Raw genomic sequence first — 18,116 nt, 5'->3', positions numbered from 1 at the left:
CGCACAGCCTAACAACCATGTTTTCATAATGAAGCCAGCTGGAGCAATGGACGCATACTGCTGCTTATTAAACATACGTGCAGCTCACCACAGGATAAAAAGAGCACTTTAAACAGAGAGATGCAGGATACCCAAATGAACAACATTTAAATGAATAGACCCACTGAGTCTTTTGTCAAACCCTGTGGAGTGATGCTGGTATTAACAATTGGTAACATGCTGTCATATGCTAGGAAAATTCCTGTCACTGTCAAACTTAGGGCAGCCTCAAACAAGACTACATAGCAATTTTATCCTTAAAATGTCTAGCTACCTGACTGTAGCCATTATTATAATATTTAAATTTCCATGGTCAAGATAACTAGAACAGTAAAACTAGAATAATTGGACCTTTGTGCTAACTGCTTGTCACCTTCAGTCAGTAATGATCTGCTGCTGGGGCACCATCTTACCAGATACTGAATTTGCCATAAAAAGGAGCTTTTCACATGTAACTTTCAGTACCTATATCAAACGTAATTTTTTATTTTAGACCCCTAATGTAGGGATGTCCAATGCAGTCCAAGCCCGAGCCACTGTCAGCTAGCTTGCTGTGGCTGCAAGAGCAGTCAGGCTGCAGCAGCACAAACTGCATTTTGTCATCTTGGCAGGCCAGGCAGTCTGTCCTGGATTGATGCGGCCAGACCTAAACAAGTGCTAGCTAGTTTTGGGGTGTCTTACTATATTGTAAACATCAGGGCAAAATAGCCTATGATGGTGGGGGCTCCCTTACTCATCACATATGGCTGTGATAGTTCTGGCTGAAGGTTTCTTGGGTTGACTGAAAACTGAAACATTGTCAGAATGTGACAGTGAAATATCCTGATGTTATTGAGAGAATACATAAAGGTGGTGTTACTTCTGCTAGGTGGTCTTAAATGGAAAGTACAAGAGGAATGGAGATGCATGATTTTACAAGCTTGGGATGTGATACTGCGAGGCATTGATAGCTGTCTTTTATGGTGTATTTGGGGGCAGAAGCAGCGTGACCATGTTCATATTGTGTAGTTAAAAAAGTCGACAACTTTCAAATCACATTAATAATTTATAATTAGATTAATTTTAAATAATGTATTTTTCTTCCCCTTTATAGGTTCTTCCTCTCTTAATAGGTTAGTTTGTATCTCGTCTTTAAGTTTATTATATGTTTAAAGTGGTGTCATTTTGTTGAATACAAGTCGTCTCATCTAGTGGAACAAAGAGTGAGAGTTATAGGGCTTCAGATTCCCTGGAACAGGCTGATATCCTTTCATCAGAAGGACCAGCCTCAAACAAATGAAGGGAAATAAAAAAAGACCTATATTTTCCTCATATTTTTCATGAGTCTGTAATCTGTCCTCTCGTTCCTTCGTAAGAACTCTGATAATTGCAGATAGTTTTCCACTATAATGGAGAATTTTGTTCTTTCTGATTGCAGAACTTCCTTATGGATGGGAAAAAATAGAAGACCCTCAATACGGAACATATTATGTTGAGTAAGTGCTAATTATTAATTTGACATAGTTATAAACTGAGCAGAAGATAATGAAGCACTTGATAGGCAGTATGTATAGGTTGTAATGCAATGTAAATATTAAACATATCCAGCAGAAACAGTTCTAGGGGCCGTGAACACATGGTGCATACTTCTGAAGCAGTGGCATGTGAGAAGATCCATGGTGTGAACTTACTGACTTAATGGACTGTATTTCATTTGGGGAGGGAAAACAAGTAGCAACCAAAGTAATTTATTAATGGGGATGAGCTGATGTCATTTTTCTTAGCTTTAACAAAAATGGGGTCACTCGTTTTAAGAGTGGCACCTGATAACTATAAAAGAGCAAAAATAACTTGTATCTCATTGCTGTCTCCAAAGAGCCAAGTAAATAACTACTGAACTGCTGCAAGAGCTCTTTTGAATCTCCTTCAGGTCAGAGTAAATGAAATCTCTCTTTAACCATGGAGAAGAAAATTAGGAGAGTTGAAAATGGTAGCTTCAGAGAGCAAGCTAACATTTTTTGACTTTGCAAAGCCATCACAGGTGTTTAAATTCTGCTCAAACTTACTGGTTTTTTTCCACTCTGCTGTACTACTCTAGCATCTACTATTAAAAAGGTGATGTCTGAGTTTGTAAACATTATAGGTAGATGGAAGCAACACATAGGGTCAACAGAAAAAGCAGGTTTTCTCAGTTCTAAACTATTACAACCTTTTGAAAATTTGCACAGTGGAATGAAGGTATACTTTACCTAATAATTACAGGAAGTAAAATTGTGTTGGTTCTTAAAGTAAATCAAGTTGTTGAAAGAACAAAAATGCTTTCAGTGTCGATTATGATAGTTTATCATTCATTCCTCCACGGCATTTATCTGAGATAATAAAAAATAGTATTTGTAGATGTATCTTTTGTGGTTCTCTTTTCTGTGAAATAGGCAGAATGCTTTCTGCTGAAATCCTGACCTACCTTTTGTATGTCTACAGTCATATTAACCAGAAAACTCAGTTTGAAAACCCAGTATTGGAAGCCAAAAGAAAGAAACATCTAGGACAGACTGATGTTGGCCCTTCAAAATCAGGTATCGCAGAATATTGTGTTCTTTGTCACTAATATCTTTATCTGCAAGTATGCATCATAAGTAACCAATTTTGGAATTCATCAAGGCCTTATCCTTGTCTTTTTGCTGGCTGTTGTGGTGTTGCCCTCCCAAATCCACAGTGTTTTTTGAACGATTTTTTTTTTTTTAATGTTAAAATTGAACTGAGACCCTAAGACTTGCTTTAAAATAATTTCGATCATTCTGAAGCTGGTTGTCATAAGGAGTTTTTTAATATATGCAGGGTTAGAAGAGCCAGCTGGAAGATGCAGGTAAAACCACACCTTGAATTTTTATGCTTTTGATCTATTTTAAGCTTGGTATTCAAGGGTTAGAGTGTAATACTGGGAATTATAGGTGGGAGCTTTAGTTCCAGCTCTGTTGGAATCTGTACTATGGTCTTGAAAAAACTCCTAACTTTTCCATTCACTTAACTGAGCTGTGAAATGAGTGTAACAGTATCTTGCTTGCTTTACTCCGTAACAGTGCTGCAGAGGTTAATCAATGTTAACCAAACAAATCATTAACTTGTATGACACCTTAAAAAACAACCAACCAACCAACTTACCAAAACTAACCCTTGTTTCCTACCTTCATGTCTCTCTATTCCATAATTCAAAAGGACCAGAGAAGTCTGTCTTCACTAGAGATCCATCCCAGCTTACAGGAGCACTTATACGGACATCGCTGAAAAAAAGTACAATGGGATTTGGCTTTACAATTATTGGAGGGGACAGACCTGATGAGTTTCTCCAGGTGAAGAATGTCTTAAAAGACGGACCCGCTGCACAAGATGGGAGAATTGCACCAGGTCAAGTACTATTTCTCTAAACTTCCATTTCCTGTGGTGCTTTTAGAGAATGCAGCTTCTGAGGCACAGGAGGTTGGATGACTCTGTCCACTGACTCTGAATATGAACACCTCACTAAATGAAATAGTTTTCAGATTTGTGAAAGGTCTGTGCAGAGCAGTGGCTGAAAAGGAAAAGAAGCAGCGTTCTAGATACAAATGTACTTTGAGGACTCTTCTGAAGATTTCAGTAGTTCTGCTTTAGCAAAGACTTTTGGCTTCATGGCTGTTTACAGAATGTTTTTTTTGTTTCTTCTCTATACATAAAGTAAAAATAGTGTGTTTGAATCCTGGTCTGTTTTGCCTTGTTGCTGCCAAAAAACATAACACCAAATATTAAAATTGAAAAAAACCTGCAGCAGGAATGAGCAAGCAAAGCTATATAAACTGGACAAGTGAGGAAACAAGAGGGATGAGAATACCTGTAATCCATGCAGAATTGCATGTTTTTCAATGTTATACATTTACGTTACATATAAGCTTACTGTGACATATGGTTTACATACTAGAAAAGGCAAAATGCTTCTTTACGTATCATGTAAAGTCTCTTATTCAGGTAAGAGTAAGAAGAGTTCATACTTTCGATGATATAATACTGTTTACTTACGAAATTAAACAATTTCCTGTTTTGTTGCAGACCTATTGTTTGAACTTGTTTGTATGCAATTAATTTTCCTCTGTAAGAATGAAGACGATCCTGCAGCATTGTGTTGTGGTGCACACACACGTTTGAATGAAAAGATGTACATCTATTCCTGTTGTAGTTCATGTAATAAGAGAGTTACTGTTTTACTGAAGCCCAGGCATTTAAATGATAAGACATTTGCTTGCTGGGAATATTGTATTGCACATGCAAAGTTTCATGATCAAAAGGATGCAAATTAGGAAACAAGGTTTCAGGATCTGAAGCCTACTTCCACTTAATTTTGAAAATACATGCTTAGCCACGTGTGGCAACAGTGTAAGAGTACGGAACATGTGTGGGTGCAATCCTAGCTTAAGTTCAGCCAGTCCTAAAATAAACATATGACCCCCTCCCCAAAAAATCCGATTTATTCTGGATTGAGTTTAGGATGCTGTACAATATGAATTAAAGTAGGAGACATCTGCTTGCAGTAGTATGCGTGCACTACTTCATCTCCTGTGGCTGTAGAGTATCATTTTTTAAATCTGCTGCAGATTAAACTTTATATATTCAGCACACTGTGTGTTCTGAGATGAAATAGAATAAATGCAAAGAGGAAATCCCTTATGCTTTTTGGCAACAGATAGCCAAGAGGTAATAGCCCAGCCACCATTCATTATTAGTTTTGGAGACTGCACAGTGATTTCCTCCAGTTAAGCTTTTGTTCTGAGTCTCAGAACACAAGACAGGTGTGGATGGTTTCGTTTCTGGTTTTGACACTGTTGAACTTTCTTTTGTAACAGGTGATGTCATTGTAGACATAAATGGAAGTTGTGTCCTTGGCCATACCCATGCAGATGTTGTCCAGATGTTTCAGCTAGTTCCTGTCAATCAGTATGTGAACATGACTTTGTGTCGTGGTTATCCTCTTCCTGATGACAATGAAGACCCTGTGGTAGATATAGTGACAGCTACGCCTATTATAAACGGACCGCCTGTGACCAAAGGAGATGTTTGTGTGACCAGCCAAGATTTAATAGCAGGAACAGTTGTGTTGGACCAGAATGGAAAAATGGGCCCTATGTTGGTCAATGGTCGTCTGAATGGCCCTTCCATGGATACAACTGAGCAGAGGATCTCTCTTGCATCTTCAGGAGGCTCTCAGCCAGAGCTGGTCACCATTCCTCTAGTCAAAGGTCCTAAAGGCTTCGGGTTTGCCATCGCAGACAGTCCCACAGGACAGAAGGTGAAAATGATTTTAGACAGCCAGTGGTGCCAAGGCCTTCAGAAGGGGGACGTAATCAAGGAGATTTGCCATCAGAACGTACAGAGCTTGACGCATCTGCAGGTGGTGGAGGTACTGAAGCAGTTTCCAGTAGGAGCAGAGGTGCCGCTGCTTATCTTAAGAGGAGGTACGTATGTGAATTTACAGTTGTCATATATGGTTATATGCTTTTTAAAAGTCCTCTTTTTAGTGCAATATCTAAATGGTGTCCAGTCTTGACAGCTATGTAGCAGCTTATTATGTCTCTGAGCCATTATGTTCCAAGTTAAATTAATACCTGAGTGTTTGGGGTGAGAGCATGTTGCTAGGGTTTTGGTTGGGTTTTTTGTTTGGTTGTTTGTTTTTTTTTCAAAAAAATTTTATTATGATATGTTTATGCACTGTCTCTTCCAAGTGTCTAGGGAGTGCTAAAGCAAAAATGCAGTCTCAAGCATAATACAAAGCATATGATGGACAGAGTTCTCTGAGGCTTTACAAATGTATTCCAGTAACTGTTAGCTGTAATGGACAGGTGATTACAGGAGACAGAAAAAAACATCTGCAGTGAGGTGGAGCTGATCACTGGAAATACCAGAAAAATTCTCATTTTTGCATTTGCATATTTATACATCTTCATTGACTGTCAGTCATGGACCAGAATGTGTCTTCTCCCCAAAAGCTGACCAGTAGATAGTGTGTGTTTGCCAGAAGGAGCTGAATGAATTATTAAGCAACGTGTGGCTGCTTAGTGTCCCTTTAAGCTTCTGTTGTAGCCCTGAGAGTGTCACTGCAAACAGTCACTGACATTTGCAAAAATCTCCAGATCTTTTTCTGTATAAATGCTACTATTCCTTAATCAGCTAAGGAAATAATTACATTTCTTTGGTAGCAAGTGAAATTCCTCTAGACAAATTCACAAAGTCTCCGTATCCAATGAACTGATGTGTGATTTGGTTGACCAGTGTCTAGCAAAAAGAGAAATAGGTATTTTTCATTGTTGTACAGCTAGCAGTTCTAATTTGAGACGTCTGTGAAGTGATGTTTTTTGTCAAGTGAACATTCATTTTGCCATTTAAAAAAAAGACTGAATAAGCAGTTGTTATTTTTAACCCAGGAGCAGCTGATTATATTGCCTTAATGCTGTTCAAACTTCTGGTGACCTAGTATTGAAATTGCTTTCTACATTGTATTTTCTTCAGGTCCACCCTCACCTACTAAAACTGCCAAAGGGGTGAGTATTAGTGATGTATTTAATTATGTTTCTGATGGAGAATATTCAGGGATTTTTGGTTGCAAAACAGACTCATAAATATCGTCTACTTAACACAAAAGATTCCTTTGAGTTGTTTAATGGTGTGATGGGTGTGTCTCTTCTTACTACTGAAGAATCAAGAATGCAGCAAAGATCTTTCATTACAATGGATGTATTGTTGATTTGTCATGATTTTAAATATGACATTGCCACTTAAGTTCTATCATTATTTCCTTTTTTTGCACTATACTTGAAGTTGCTATCTGTGCACACTTTGACCTGCTTTTGTAGTCTCATCTCCTCTGGATTTTAGTCCCTGTGATAATCTGCAAGATGAGTTATCAAAACCATGTTTACTCAGCTGGTACAAATTAATTGTCTTAAGTAACTGCTGTCAGAATACCCATTAAAAGGGAAACAAAATAGTTATCTATGTTTTTTGTTCATTGCTAATTACCTGTATTAAAGTGAAATGGGATTTTTAAAGGAAATTTATAACACTTTGATATTTCTCAATATTTCCTTGCATAGAATTAACAGACTGGTTAGTACTTCCTTCTTAAAATGCTTGCTTGAATCCTTATTTTCAGGAAGTCTCTATGTAGCGGTACATTTCTAGTTTGATACTCATTATTCCTGGAAGTTCGATCTGTTGGGGTATCTTATACCTAGTGTAGCTAATACATATTAGCTCAGTAAAGAATTTTTTGGTTTAATAAAATACCCTCTGATTTGATAATGCTGATAGTAATGCATATTTTTGTCATGAGCACTTTTATGAATTAGGCTAGTTGGTGAACAGAGCTGTTCCTTTAAAAATGTTTCTTGTATAGAAGAAACTATTTCATTTTAGGAAAACCCCATTACCAGGATGTAGATGTAGCTTCTATCTTTGTCCTGCTGTTTGATTATTGAAGCCGTATCCCAGCAGTGGGATAATGTGAGCACACAAGTTCAGTGCACTTGAAACAGACTGCACTCAATAAGATTTGCAGATTCGGTTCCTTGCAATTGTACAGCTGCCCATGCTAAATAAATCGGTGCATAAATCTCTGCAGTTTGAGGACGCAAGCCTTGTCAGTGTGGCTCCCATGTCAGTGCACTCTGTGCAGGCGTGCTAAAAATACTACGTACTTGGGGACTGGCATTCCAGCACGCATGCAGTAGCAACTTCCCATGGAGCACTCGATGTTCAGTGGCATTAAGCAGCATGGCAAAATAATTCAGTTAAAAAGGGCAAGTTCTTGTGTTTGCAAACTTGCAAGAAGCGTCAAACTGCTAAATTGCTTGGAGGGGGTTTCTTCCACTCTTCACAGAAGGGCATATCTAAGTCTGTTCTGCTTGTGCTTTTGTTTAACATGCACAGATGCATGCACACTAGCATGTTACAGTTTTCCAGGTTGGGTTTCAGCCCAGAACAAGTATTTGGAGTTACTTTAGTGCATAATGGATTGGAAATTAGGGTGAGTGGCCACAAAGATGCTTGGTGTCCTTTCTTCACGAAACAGTAAAAGGAGTGTTGCAGCTATCAGATCATAAAAGAAAAATGCAAATACTGAATTACTAATGCCACACCCTACCCAAGTGTATTCCTCCTATTCAGTATTTGTAATGCCACTGGGATACCTGCAGCAAACAACCTGATGTTGGGCACACCTCGTGCTCTTGTTTGGATGTGGTTTGGCTGTGGGCAGGAGGCACTGCCTGCGGAGCAGCTCTCACCCGTGGTGGTGGACTGTGGTCCAGAGCCTGGCGGGTGCCTGCAGAGGAATCTGTCTCTTCTCCAGACATGACTGGTCCTGCACGCCCTGCTTCATCTCACACATCTGTAACCAGCAGGAACTGGCTAGCTTTACCCATCTATGAGCATCAGTCCCTTCAAACCCCCTTTCTAAGCCCAGTCTTCAGTAGAAATCTGTGGCCTGCTTAGGGAGACTTTAGTAGTCCAGTCAGACACATACAGTGGAAAAGCTACGTTGAGTTGTAATATTATTCCCCTATTCCCCTGTGTTGCCCTGCATTTCACTTCTGCATCATGTTCTTTGTGTGCAGAAGTACACAAGTTCAGTTATGCTTTTGATTTAATATGCATTTTGTGGGGTGGTGTCTCTTTCAGAAGGACAAGCAGGACAGTTCTGGGAGTTTGGAAGCTGTCGGTGATCCCATCCCACAGCCAATGCCATTTCCACCCACTGCTGTACGACCAGGCTCTCCTAAACTGGACCCTTCGGAAGTCTACCTGAAGTCTAAGACTATATATGAGGACAAACGTGAGTATATCAACTTCAACTTGGAAATATTCAATTATGAAGGAATTTTTTCCTTGTCATATGTGTGGTAAAACTACTGTGACTTTCATACTGAGTTTGTTAACCTCCTGTAGGTCAAACATTTTGAGAAATGCATCAGTCATACAGAAATTAGAAAACTGTGGAACACCTTTTTAAAAAAAAGATACAATATGTTTCAACCATTATTACAATAAAACAGTTAAACATAGAAATGGTCTCAAGGATGATCTAGTTCTGAAGTACACTGAAGTAGACCTGACCATTTCAGAGTTTATAGAAGGTAGCTCTGAGTTGTATTACAGACTGACTTTTATCCTGGCCCACTGTACGAATGCAGCTGTGATTTCTCCTTTGGCATTTGTCAATCTATCCTTTCCTTTTTCAGCCTTTTCTTGAAAATTTATTTTTCCATTTTGGGAAGAGAATGTCACTGAAGATTTGACTGTTTGAATTATTTACTGTGTTTCTGGTTACTGTGTTCAGTCAATAAGAAGAGTCAGAATGCACCACCAAAAGCATGAACTTTCAATAATCAAAGATAGCTCCTTACATGTTTTGAAATGTTACTTTGTCTTAGCTCCAAACACAAGAGATTTGGATGTTTTCCTGCGAAAACAAGAGTCAGGCTTTGGTTTCCGGGTGCTTGGAGGGGATGGACCAGATCAGCCCGTAAGTGAAACTGTTTACAGTTACCTACGTGTTATCTTACAGTATTACCATTGGAATGACTCCTACCCTGTCATCCTCATTTTCCTCTCGTTCTAAACAATTCAGTGATGGCATAATTGATCAATTCAGTAATTGCCTTTTAAAGATCAAGAGTTGATTCAGATTACCTTTCTTTTTTTCCTCTTCGTGGCTGACTTTAATCTGCAAGGCTCCCGTGCCCTTTCCGCTATCTAGAGTCTGTCTTTGGCAGCGGTTTTCTGTGTCAGGCTGGTAATACTGATGGTGTTTCTGTAGTTGTTGCTGTGTCTTGGGAGCACTCAAAAGGGCAGTGCTGGCGCCCAGCCTTTGCCTGTTTCCACCTGATCCCGATGGTGGTCTTGGCACAAAATGCACCCTGGCAAAGCTCAGTGCGCTGTGCATGTTGGCGCGTGCTGGGGAGCAGATGAGTGGAAGGAAGCGGCTGCTTACCCTGCAAAAATTCTGTCAGGCCATTCTTTTGAAAGCCGCCCAGTGAAACGAGGAGAGATTTGGGATTGTGTTGCAACCCTTTTTTCCCACCTCTCCCACCGAATTTTTAAAAATGCATTTTGTTCCATCAGTCATTGTGGTTTCTGGTGGATTTGTCTCGAGGAGACAAGTACAGCCTTTCCAGTGCACTCTTTCAGGCTTTTATTTGCCTTGTGTTTTTTCCCTCTCATCTCAGAAAATACAAAATGTGGTACTTCAGGATTTTTGTGAAAGCCTGGAAGCAGAACCTGTTAAGACTGGCTTCCTCCTGCAAATGGATATTGGTATTGTTTTGCATTGTAACTGGCATCAAAATGTAGCTCTGATGTTTGCACAGGAGGAAGAATACTAGTTAGAGCCTAGTTTGCTTTAACCTGGTCAGTGACTAGAGTTCAGTTATGATTTTAAGTCGTCAATGTAGTTGTGTTTCCTGGCCTCAGCCTGCAGAGCTGTGGCAGTTGAACTTGGATGAGACTCTGCTTGAGAGGTTATTGCCAAGGAATGGCGGAGTTGGAGGCAGGTGGGTAAATGCCAGTGCAGAAACCCCTGGGTAGTCTGTCCCTCTGAAGGCAGGCTTCAGGAGACTTCCCTCCATTTCCAAAAAGGCAAAAATTTTTCTCTGGGAAGAAGTGCTAAGACTTGTACCATATTTTAGGGGCCATTCCTTCAGCTGTCAAGTTAAGAGGAAAAGCTTTTGGAATAGATACTCATAGATTGTTTTCTGATTACAGTTAAGGAGTATGGTTTTTTCCATTCACAGCTGTGATCCAGTGCTAGCCTTTTTTTTTTTCCTCCTCTAACATGCATTTAAAGAAAAAGGAAGAGCAAAACCAAAGAATTTTACTTCTGTGCACTTTATAGCATTTGTGGTGTTTTGTTTCCGTAACAGCCATAGCTGTTGGTAAGTGTCAAGCTGATGTCGTGAATGTTGTGTACAGATGATGTGCCCACCATTGCTTAACCTCCAACAAGTACTGGCTTAATTATTCTTAATCTTCCATTTAACCTGAATGTTATTCTAGCATGTGAAATAGCGTGTGGCATTCTTATCTGTGTTATATTTAGTAGCACTTTGAGGTGGGGGTAGACAAAATTGATAAGGGAAGTGTAGCTGTTTGAATTCATTATCTAATCACCAAAAGCTGTGCCCTGAAAAAACTTGAAGCATGGAGCTGTCTGAGCAGCTTTTCAGAAGTAAAACCGAGTTCTTTTGAAAGCTTTTGCTTCTTCTCCAATCACTCTGGCCTGGTCGTCTTAAAAAAAAAAAAAAAAAAGACACCAAACCCGAAACACCCCAAAAAACCCAAACCAAAGCAAAAAAAACCCCAAACCCCTAGAATAAGTAGAACAAATGAGAGGCTTTCGTTTCAATAATGTCTGGGAAATCATATGTTTGTAATAAGTACATAGTGCATGCTTATGTCAAAAGTTGGGCTTTTTAGCAAACAGAAAAATATGCTCAAGAGATAGCAATGCTTCCAGAGTTCATGTAAATAAGTATTAAAAATGCCCCCAAACTTTTAAGTATTTACTGAATGCTTTGAGCCCCCAATTTGTATCCACTGAGTCAGCTTGTGCTAAGTACACTCACTGGCTGTGTTTCTGCTAGAATTGGACAGTCAGATAATCTTTAAAAATACCTTCCCAAAAGCCCTCATCTGTCTGGATTCACCTGGATTCCAACCATTACGTGTTGGGATGAGTTCATGTTCTGCTGTTCAAACCCCCTGACTCTGCTCTGCTGACAGATTTATATTGGAGCCATAATCCCATTGGGAGCAGCAGAAAAAGACGGCAGGCTTCGAGCTGCGGATGAACTGATGTGTATTGATGGGGTCCCTGTTAAGGGGAAGTCACACAAACAAGTTTTGGACTTAATGACCAGTGCTGCACGGAATGGTCAAGTGCTGCTCACAGTCCGGAGGAAGATCATCTTTGGTGGTACGTGTCTGTCTGGAGAGGGTACTGCAGGACACAGATCTGGCTAAAGGAACACTTAATGTTTTTGTAATCAAATCAATCAAAGCTGCTCTGAAACTCATCAATTATTGCACTAGAGCTGAGCAGCCTGAGATTCAGGAGGGTCAGCTATAATTCTGAGTAAGTGGAGAAAAGCAGAATTTGATAAGCTGATGCTTTGGTGCTTGCTGGTTTGCACTGCTCACACAGGTAAGGCTCTGAAAATTATGATGGCAGCGGTGTTTTCTTCAAACCTTTTTGCAGATATTAGTTAGAACAGCCACTAATACTATGCAAATGGAGTAATAACACAATCTCTTTTCTGTACAACATGCTGTATTCTCAAGTCTTTTGACATGTTATGTGTAGCAAGAATAAGTGCATTCAAACCAGAGATGATGTAGGGCAGCATCTTGTGATTCTGCTGTTTTAGATCACTGTCCAGATTGGCAGTGTACAGAAGATTATTGTCCTTGACTCGATGATGCTGATCATATGAATGCCAGAGCTGGGTTGGGGTTCAGGAGTACTGATAAGTCCCCTGTGCCAATTAGCAACCAGTATTGCTTTTCCATTGCATTATTCAACCATTAATTCTGAGTATATACAAGTAAAAGGAAAAAGTATTTGTAAGATCAGTTTTCAATTTCTTTAAGATGCCTTCTGATAGATAGGCTACTTCAGGACCAAAATGTTGTATGTTTCCTAAAAGAAAGCCTGGCTTCAGTCTTCAAACTGCCTTTTGAAAAATGTTTCCATTGTTCCAAGTAAACAGTTATTCCTCACTTAAGATAGCAATAGTTGTAGTTTGTAGTGGGATCTCTGCCGTAGGTCTTGTACTTGTAGCATGCAGAAAAGCCATTATGTTTTTTTTTTTTACTATAAGAAGGCATCAGATTGCTCTGACAGAGTCTGGGTACACACTGCCAAGTCTGTTTGGCTGTGTGCAGCAGGCTTTCCTTGCATAACTGTGCATACTTGTGTAGGACTCTGGGCCTTCGAATGCTTTGTCCTGCATCTGATTTCTATTTGATCCAAATTGTATTGTTAATAAACTCACCCCTTACTTTCCCAGGCAGGCAGTGTTTCCTTATGCTGGCACTGATGCTGAGATGTACAGTTTTGTAGTAGCTGCTTGGTAAAAGAGCAGTATTGGTTTTTCCTTATTTGTGGTTTGTCTGTTACCTGCAAGGGGAAAAGCAACCAGAGGAGGAGGAGTTGCAGCCTGTCTTGACGCAAAACGGCTCTCCCCGCCTGAATCGGGTGGAGTTTGCAAACCAGCAGTCCCCAGAGGTCTATGATGTCCGTCTGCAGCGGAAGGAAAATGAAGGATTTGGCTTCGTCATCCTCACCTCAAAGAACAAACCTCCTCCTGGTGGTAAGCGCCGTGTTCTGGTGACGTTGTCACTGCCTGGCCTCACTGCGTCATGTTTGTACCAAAGCTGCTGCTGGCATTAGCAGGCATGAGCAGGGCTGCAGCTTCTTCAGGGATTTCTCTTTCTTTGAAGTGCTGGTGTTACCTACACAGCACTCTGCGTAGATACGCTCGTCTTTCATTCATGCTATTTCACAGCCCACCTAGCTGAGGCTTGGTCTGTCTTGCTTCATGTTTATATTCTTTTTCACCCAACTCTGACATAAGTGGGGAGCAGAGGGAAAGTATATCACATGCAACCAGCCTGTACACAGGAGTGTGCACTTGTCACAGGCCAGTCTTCAGGACGTGGATAGTTGTCAGGCTGTGGTGGTGATGTAGATTCTCACAATAGAAGAATAGTTTCAACCTTGGCTCTGTATTACCTAATCAGGTAGAATTTCTTATTTTGGGGATCTGAGACAGTAGATACTGCAGTACTTGGAAGAAAGCAATGAAGCTGTTACTGTCAGACAGATAGGGTGTTTGTCTAGAAAGACCATCAAAAAGAAAAAGTAGCATGCTCTGGTATTATGGTTCTGATATATGGACATGGCTTCAGGCATAGTTGTAAAGATAAACAGCAAAATAAACAAGGTTAAAAGCAAAAATAAAAAGAAATATTGTGAGCAGAAGTGAATGAGAGAACCTGCTTGGAGGAAGCCCTGGAGTCTCAGTCAATTAATGGGAAGATCTGTGACCCCCTGCACAGGAGCAGGTCTGTTCTGTGTAATCAAGTGCATTTGTATTCCCCATGCTGATGGCTGCTACTTACCTTGTAGTGCCAGGTAGAGGCTATTGAATATTTTTGACATGAGGGAGCGAGTAGGGTCATCTTTCTGAGATTCATTCCCTTTGGCCATCAGGTTTGGGTTATCTGTGGCAGCCCTCAAAATACAAGCCAGCTCAGTGTGTTCACCGACAAACGAACTCAATTCACTGACATTAAGGTACAGATAACTCCTGAAATCCTTACTCAGTTCCTTTAGTTCCTTAGTGTAAATCACCCTTCTGAAACTTCCTCAGCTGGTTCCAGACAGACATAACGATGGCTTGAAAGTGTGTCTCTTCTTATTGAGCCTCAGACACTTTCTTCTGTTTTTCCACTTCATTTTACTGCACAAGGAAAAAACAGCAGAAGCACAGAAAAAAACTGATTCTAAATAACATTGTGCTGAATTCATATGATATATATTTAGACTGTGATGCAGTCTTGGCTCAGACAATACCTTTTCAAGAATGTTGAAGCCAGCCGCTCTGGAAGTGCCTGGCACAGTGGGACGGCACAGTGGCAGTGGTCCAGTGGTCCACGCTTGGAGCTGCTGTTGGGTTCCCATGGCAGCAGCAGGGCAAGCTGTCACCCTCCTGTGCATGATGCTGCGCAGATAATTGTGTCCTGTTTCAGAGTGGCCATGGGTTGATGGTGTGTTGTCTGGTCAGTCAGATATTAAGACAAAATGCTATAAGCAGAATTATTCTATAACATTGGTATTCTAATATAATATAACTGTACTACAAACAACGTTTTTGTCTGAGGATCTGTTGCAAACCCCTGTTTATTTGATACTAGAACTGAAAGGAGAAGACAACTGAAACCAATTCCAGTGCTGAAAACATAAGCCCTGTGGTCTGGGCTGTTTCTAACACACAGGAAAAGAGATGCTGGTGCTTCCACAGGCTGTGCTGTGCAGAACTTTTCAGTGCCACAGTTTAACATGAAGCTACTGTGTTGTTCTAAAGCCAGGATATTTTAAAACAAGTAATCAGCAATTGAGTCTGCAACCCTGCAGTGCTTTACTCTTCACAGTTGGCTCTTAGGTTTATAGTACTTAAAAAAAGTCTATTAAGGGAAGTGTAATTAAAATTTAAACTCATGGTAGATGCTAGAAGGCATCAATGTCTGTTCCTTCATACTAACTTCTGTGTGCACTAGCTCATTAAAACAATCCTTGATGGCTTTTTAATCTTGGGTGGCTGATGACACTGTGAAAGTGTTTCAGATTTGCTGTCATAGTTTTGAAAAACCAGCTGGTAATCCTGACAGGGGCATAATGTTCCTTGCCTCTCTGGTCCCTCAGAGAAAAGCATGTTTGGGAGAGCAGCAACTACAGAAAACAGGTATCCATCAAACCCACTTCAGGCTTTGGAGGTGCAAACAGGCTTTTACATGAAGTACCAGGAAGAGCATTTATCAAACATGTGGAGGTCAGTCTGGAGAGGTGTTTGGAAATAAGTTACAAAGGAGCAGTGCAGCAGTTCTGTGCAGAAGAGCCCTTATGAGGGATTTAGGAAGGTCAGGAGCCAATTTTGCTGTGCTTTCAGGCATCCAGATGAATGAAAGGCTGTTCTAGACGCATGGGAAAGCATGCTGACTGATGTGCTTTGATGTAATGTGAATCTGCTTTTTGAGGTCACGTCAGCAGGCAGGCAGCTCAATGAACCACTCTTTTGCCCCAGGTTTTGGTAGGCTTCTCCCGTCGCAATGGTATCTCACTGGCTGCTGAGTGCCATCTGCAGTGCTGACGTTCGGGTCGGCAAACCGTAAAACAAGATGTTTCCCCGAGCACCAGCACGGCTCTTGGCGGGGAGAGTGCAGGAGCTGCCGGGGCCGTGGTTGTGCTCTCCCACAGGAGAGGCGCTGGAGGAAGCACCATGGTGGAGTGGATCATCCCTCCCTTCATGTGCCTTTTTAGTTCTGCTCGTTCCTGCGTCTGTGTTCTGCTCTGGGAAAGTAACTAAAAGCAGTCATCTTTCCTTCTGCTTCTCATAAAAGTCCCTTCTCCCTGTTTTGTCTTTTCTGGCCCCATTGCTTTGGCCTCTAGAGGAGCCTGTACACAGAGCAGAGTGTCACTATGGGACGAACTGAGGAAACCAAGCCAGGAGAGCTAGCTAAAATTCAAGACAATTATTACAGGTGCAAGTTCATCTCAGAGAGCAGGAATAGGGAACTGGTCTGTGCAGAGCTGATCAAGCACATCTTGCTGTGCTGCCTGGGTGTGCTGAGGGTCGCTGCTGAAGGTGCTCACCAGGTTACTAAGTCAGTGTCTGGCAGAAGTTTGATTTCCTTTTGAAGTGTATTTAAGGCTTAATTTTTGGTTGTAAGGAGGAAGAGATAACCCATGCATCCAGATTTCTAATGACTCTGTTAAACTGGATGTCCATAACTGTCTGAGTCCACACAGTGCTCCGGGGTCTATGCGTGAAATGGAAAACAATACATTGAGTGGCAAAACAAACTGCTTCAGAGAGCTCCTGGGACACGTGGCCTTACTCATCCCTTTGCAGATGTGACCCATTTCCTTCCCGTGTTTCCCTTTAGGCACAACACCTTGTCTGTGACAAGGCCGTGCTGTCAGGCCTTGGTGTTTCCATTCACTCTACTGAGTGAAGGTTTCTTTGTTACTTGCAAGTTTTTCTTGTGCTGGCAGTACCGCCCTTTGGAGCAGGAGCGGTCTCTGGGATGTCTGTGGCAATTCTGGGTCTGGGTGATACTTATCTGACATGAATATTAATCGTGTCACTGTCCCTGTTCTTGATTTCCTAGTGATTCCTCACAAGATTGGGCGAGTTATAGATGGGAGCCCAGCTGACCAGTGCGGAAAACTGAAAGTGGGAGACCGCATCTCGGCGGTGAACGGTCAATCTATCGTTGAGCTCTCACATGACAGCATAGTGCAGCTGATCAAGGACGCAGGAAACGTGGTGACTCTGACTGTCGTGGCTGAGGAAGGTAAGGAGGGCGTGCAGCTCCGGCAGGTGGATGGGTCCTACCATACTGCCAAAGTCTGATGTTTGTAACTTCTGAGGTTAATTCACTTAAAGTGGAGTATTTTAAGATGTTTGGAAATAAAAAAAAAAAAGTGAAGCTCATCTGTTTGCTGTGGAAGAGCTGAAGGCAGGTGGGGTAGAGAGAGACAGCTGCGAAGGTGGTTATACTGAAAAATTAGATACAGGTATTAACAATATGATGCAGGGTAAGGGAAATTCTCATGGTTTTTCATGTGAGAGACTGCTGCTCACATGGAAACATGTCCTGTCCAGACCTTGCATTCAACCAAAGGGAAATGACCTCTCCTGGGGGAGCTGTAGCAGACATGGGATGATACTCAGAGAGAAAAATCTTCTCGCCTCTGGACAGTGCCTGTCTCTTGCTGCTGCGGTCGCTGCCAGGAGCTTTGTTCCAGATGAGGCAGGTACCCCCGGGATGCTCTGGAGCGGCTCTGCCAGCCAGAGGTAGGGTGCTCTAAGGCCGCAGGGACACCTGCTTTCCAGATCCTCTCCATTTAGGCACTCAGAGTTTTTCCTTCCTGCCATGTTAAAATACACAAATTGCCTAATGCTGCATCCCTGGGATACAACAGAAACATCCTGTAGTTCTGTCTGCCAAAACTACCCTTTGAAAAATGGTCACGTTCCACCATGAAAACCTTGTTCAGGGTTTTCCTGCAGAGCCTCCCAGGCTGCTAGCAAATTCTTCACACGCAACTGCCATGTCATCTAAGCAGCAAAGTGAGTATTTGTGACTGCAAAGTCCCATCTTTAGAGACCATATTTTTAATGAAAGCTCCCATGCAACACTGCATTCAATATGGTATTGTTTCTACACAAACAGTTCACTATAAATATGTAAAATCCAATCATTTGAAGAGAAAAGCTGTTTTCCAACCCTGCTTA

The 18,116-nt window shown here is 41.3% G+C and overlaps 1 protein-coding gene across 7 annotated transcripts in view; it reads left to right on the top strand.

The window, feature by feature from the left end:
- The window catches only part of MAGI3 (membrane associated guanylate kinase, WW and PDZ domain containing 3), a 75,315-nt gene that overhangs the window by 45,817 nt on the left and 11,382 nt on the right, over positions 1 to 18,116 (top strand). For 6 of the 7 annotated variants that reach the window (XM_030000995.2, XM_030000994.2, XM_030000996.2 and 3 more), the window contains exons 7-16: positions 1,457 to 1,514; positions 2,500 to 2,594; positions 3,235 to 3,423; positions 4,890 to 5,498; positions 6,550 to 6,581; positions 8,719 to 8,872; positions 9,471 to 9,562; positions 11,818 to 12,010; positions 13,221 to 13,406; positions 16,987 to 17,172. In XM_030000995.2, the coding sequence (XP_029856855.1) occupies positions 1,457 to 1,514; positions 2,500 to 2,594; positions 3,235 to 3,423; positions 4,890 to 5,498; positions 6,550 to 6,581; positions 8,719 to 8,872; positions 9,471 to 9,562; positions 11,818 to 12,010; positions 13,221 to 13,406; positions 16,987 to 17,172 (1,794 nt within the window). The remainder of the gene's footprint in view (positions 1 to 1,456; positions 1,515 to 2,499; positions 2,595 to 3,234; positions 3,424 to 4,889; positions 5,499 to 6,549; positions 6,582 to 8,718; positions 8,873 to 9,470; positions 9,563 to 11,817; positions 12,011 to 13,220; positions 13,407 to 16,986; positions 17,173 to 18,116) is intronic. The other variant, XM_041119572.1, reaches the window with a different exon arrangement.

This window comes from Aquila chrysaetos, chromosome 24 (assembly GCF_900496995.4).
Source record: "Aquila chrysaetos chrysaetos chromosome 24, bAquChr1.4, whole genome shotgun sequence".
Classification (NCBI taxonomy): domain Eukaryota; kingdom Metazoa; phylum Chordata; class Aves; order Accipitriformes; family Accipitridae; genus Aquila; species Aquila chrysaetos.
The sequence above is the reverse complement of the archived record's forward strand: the minus strand, read 5'-3'. Positions and strand labels throughout refer to the sequence as shown.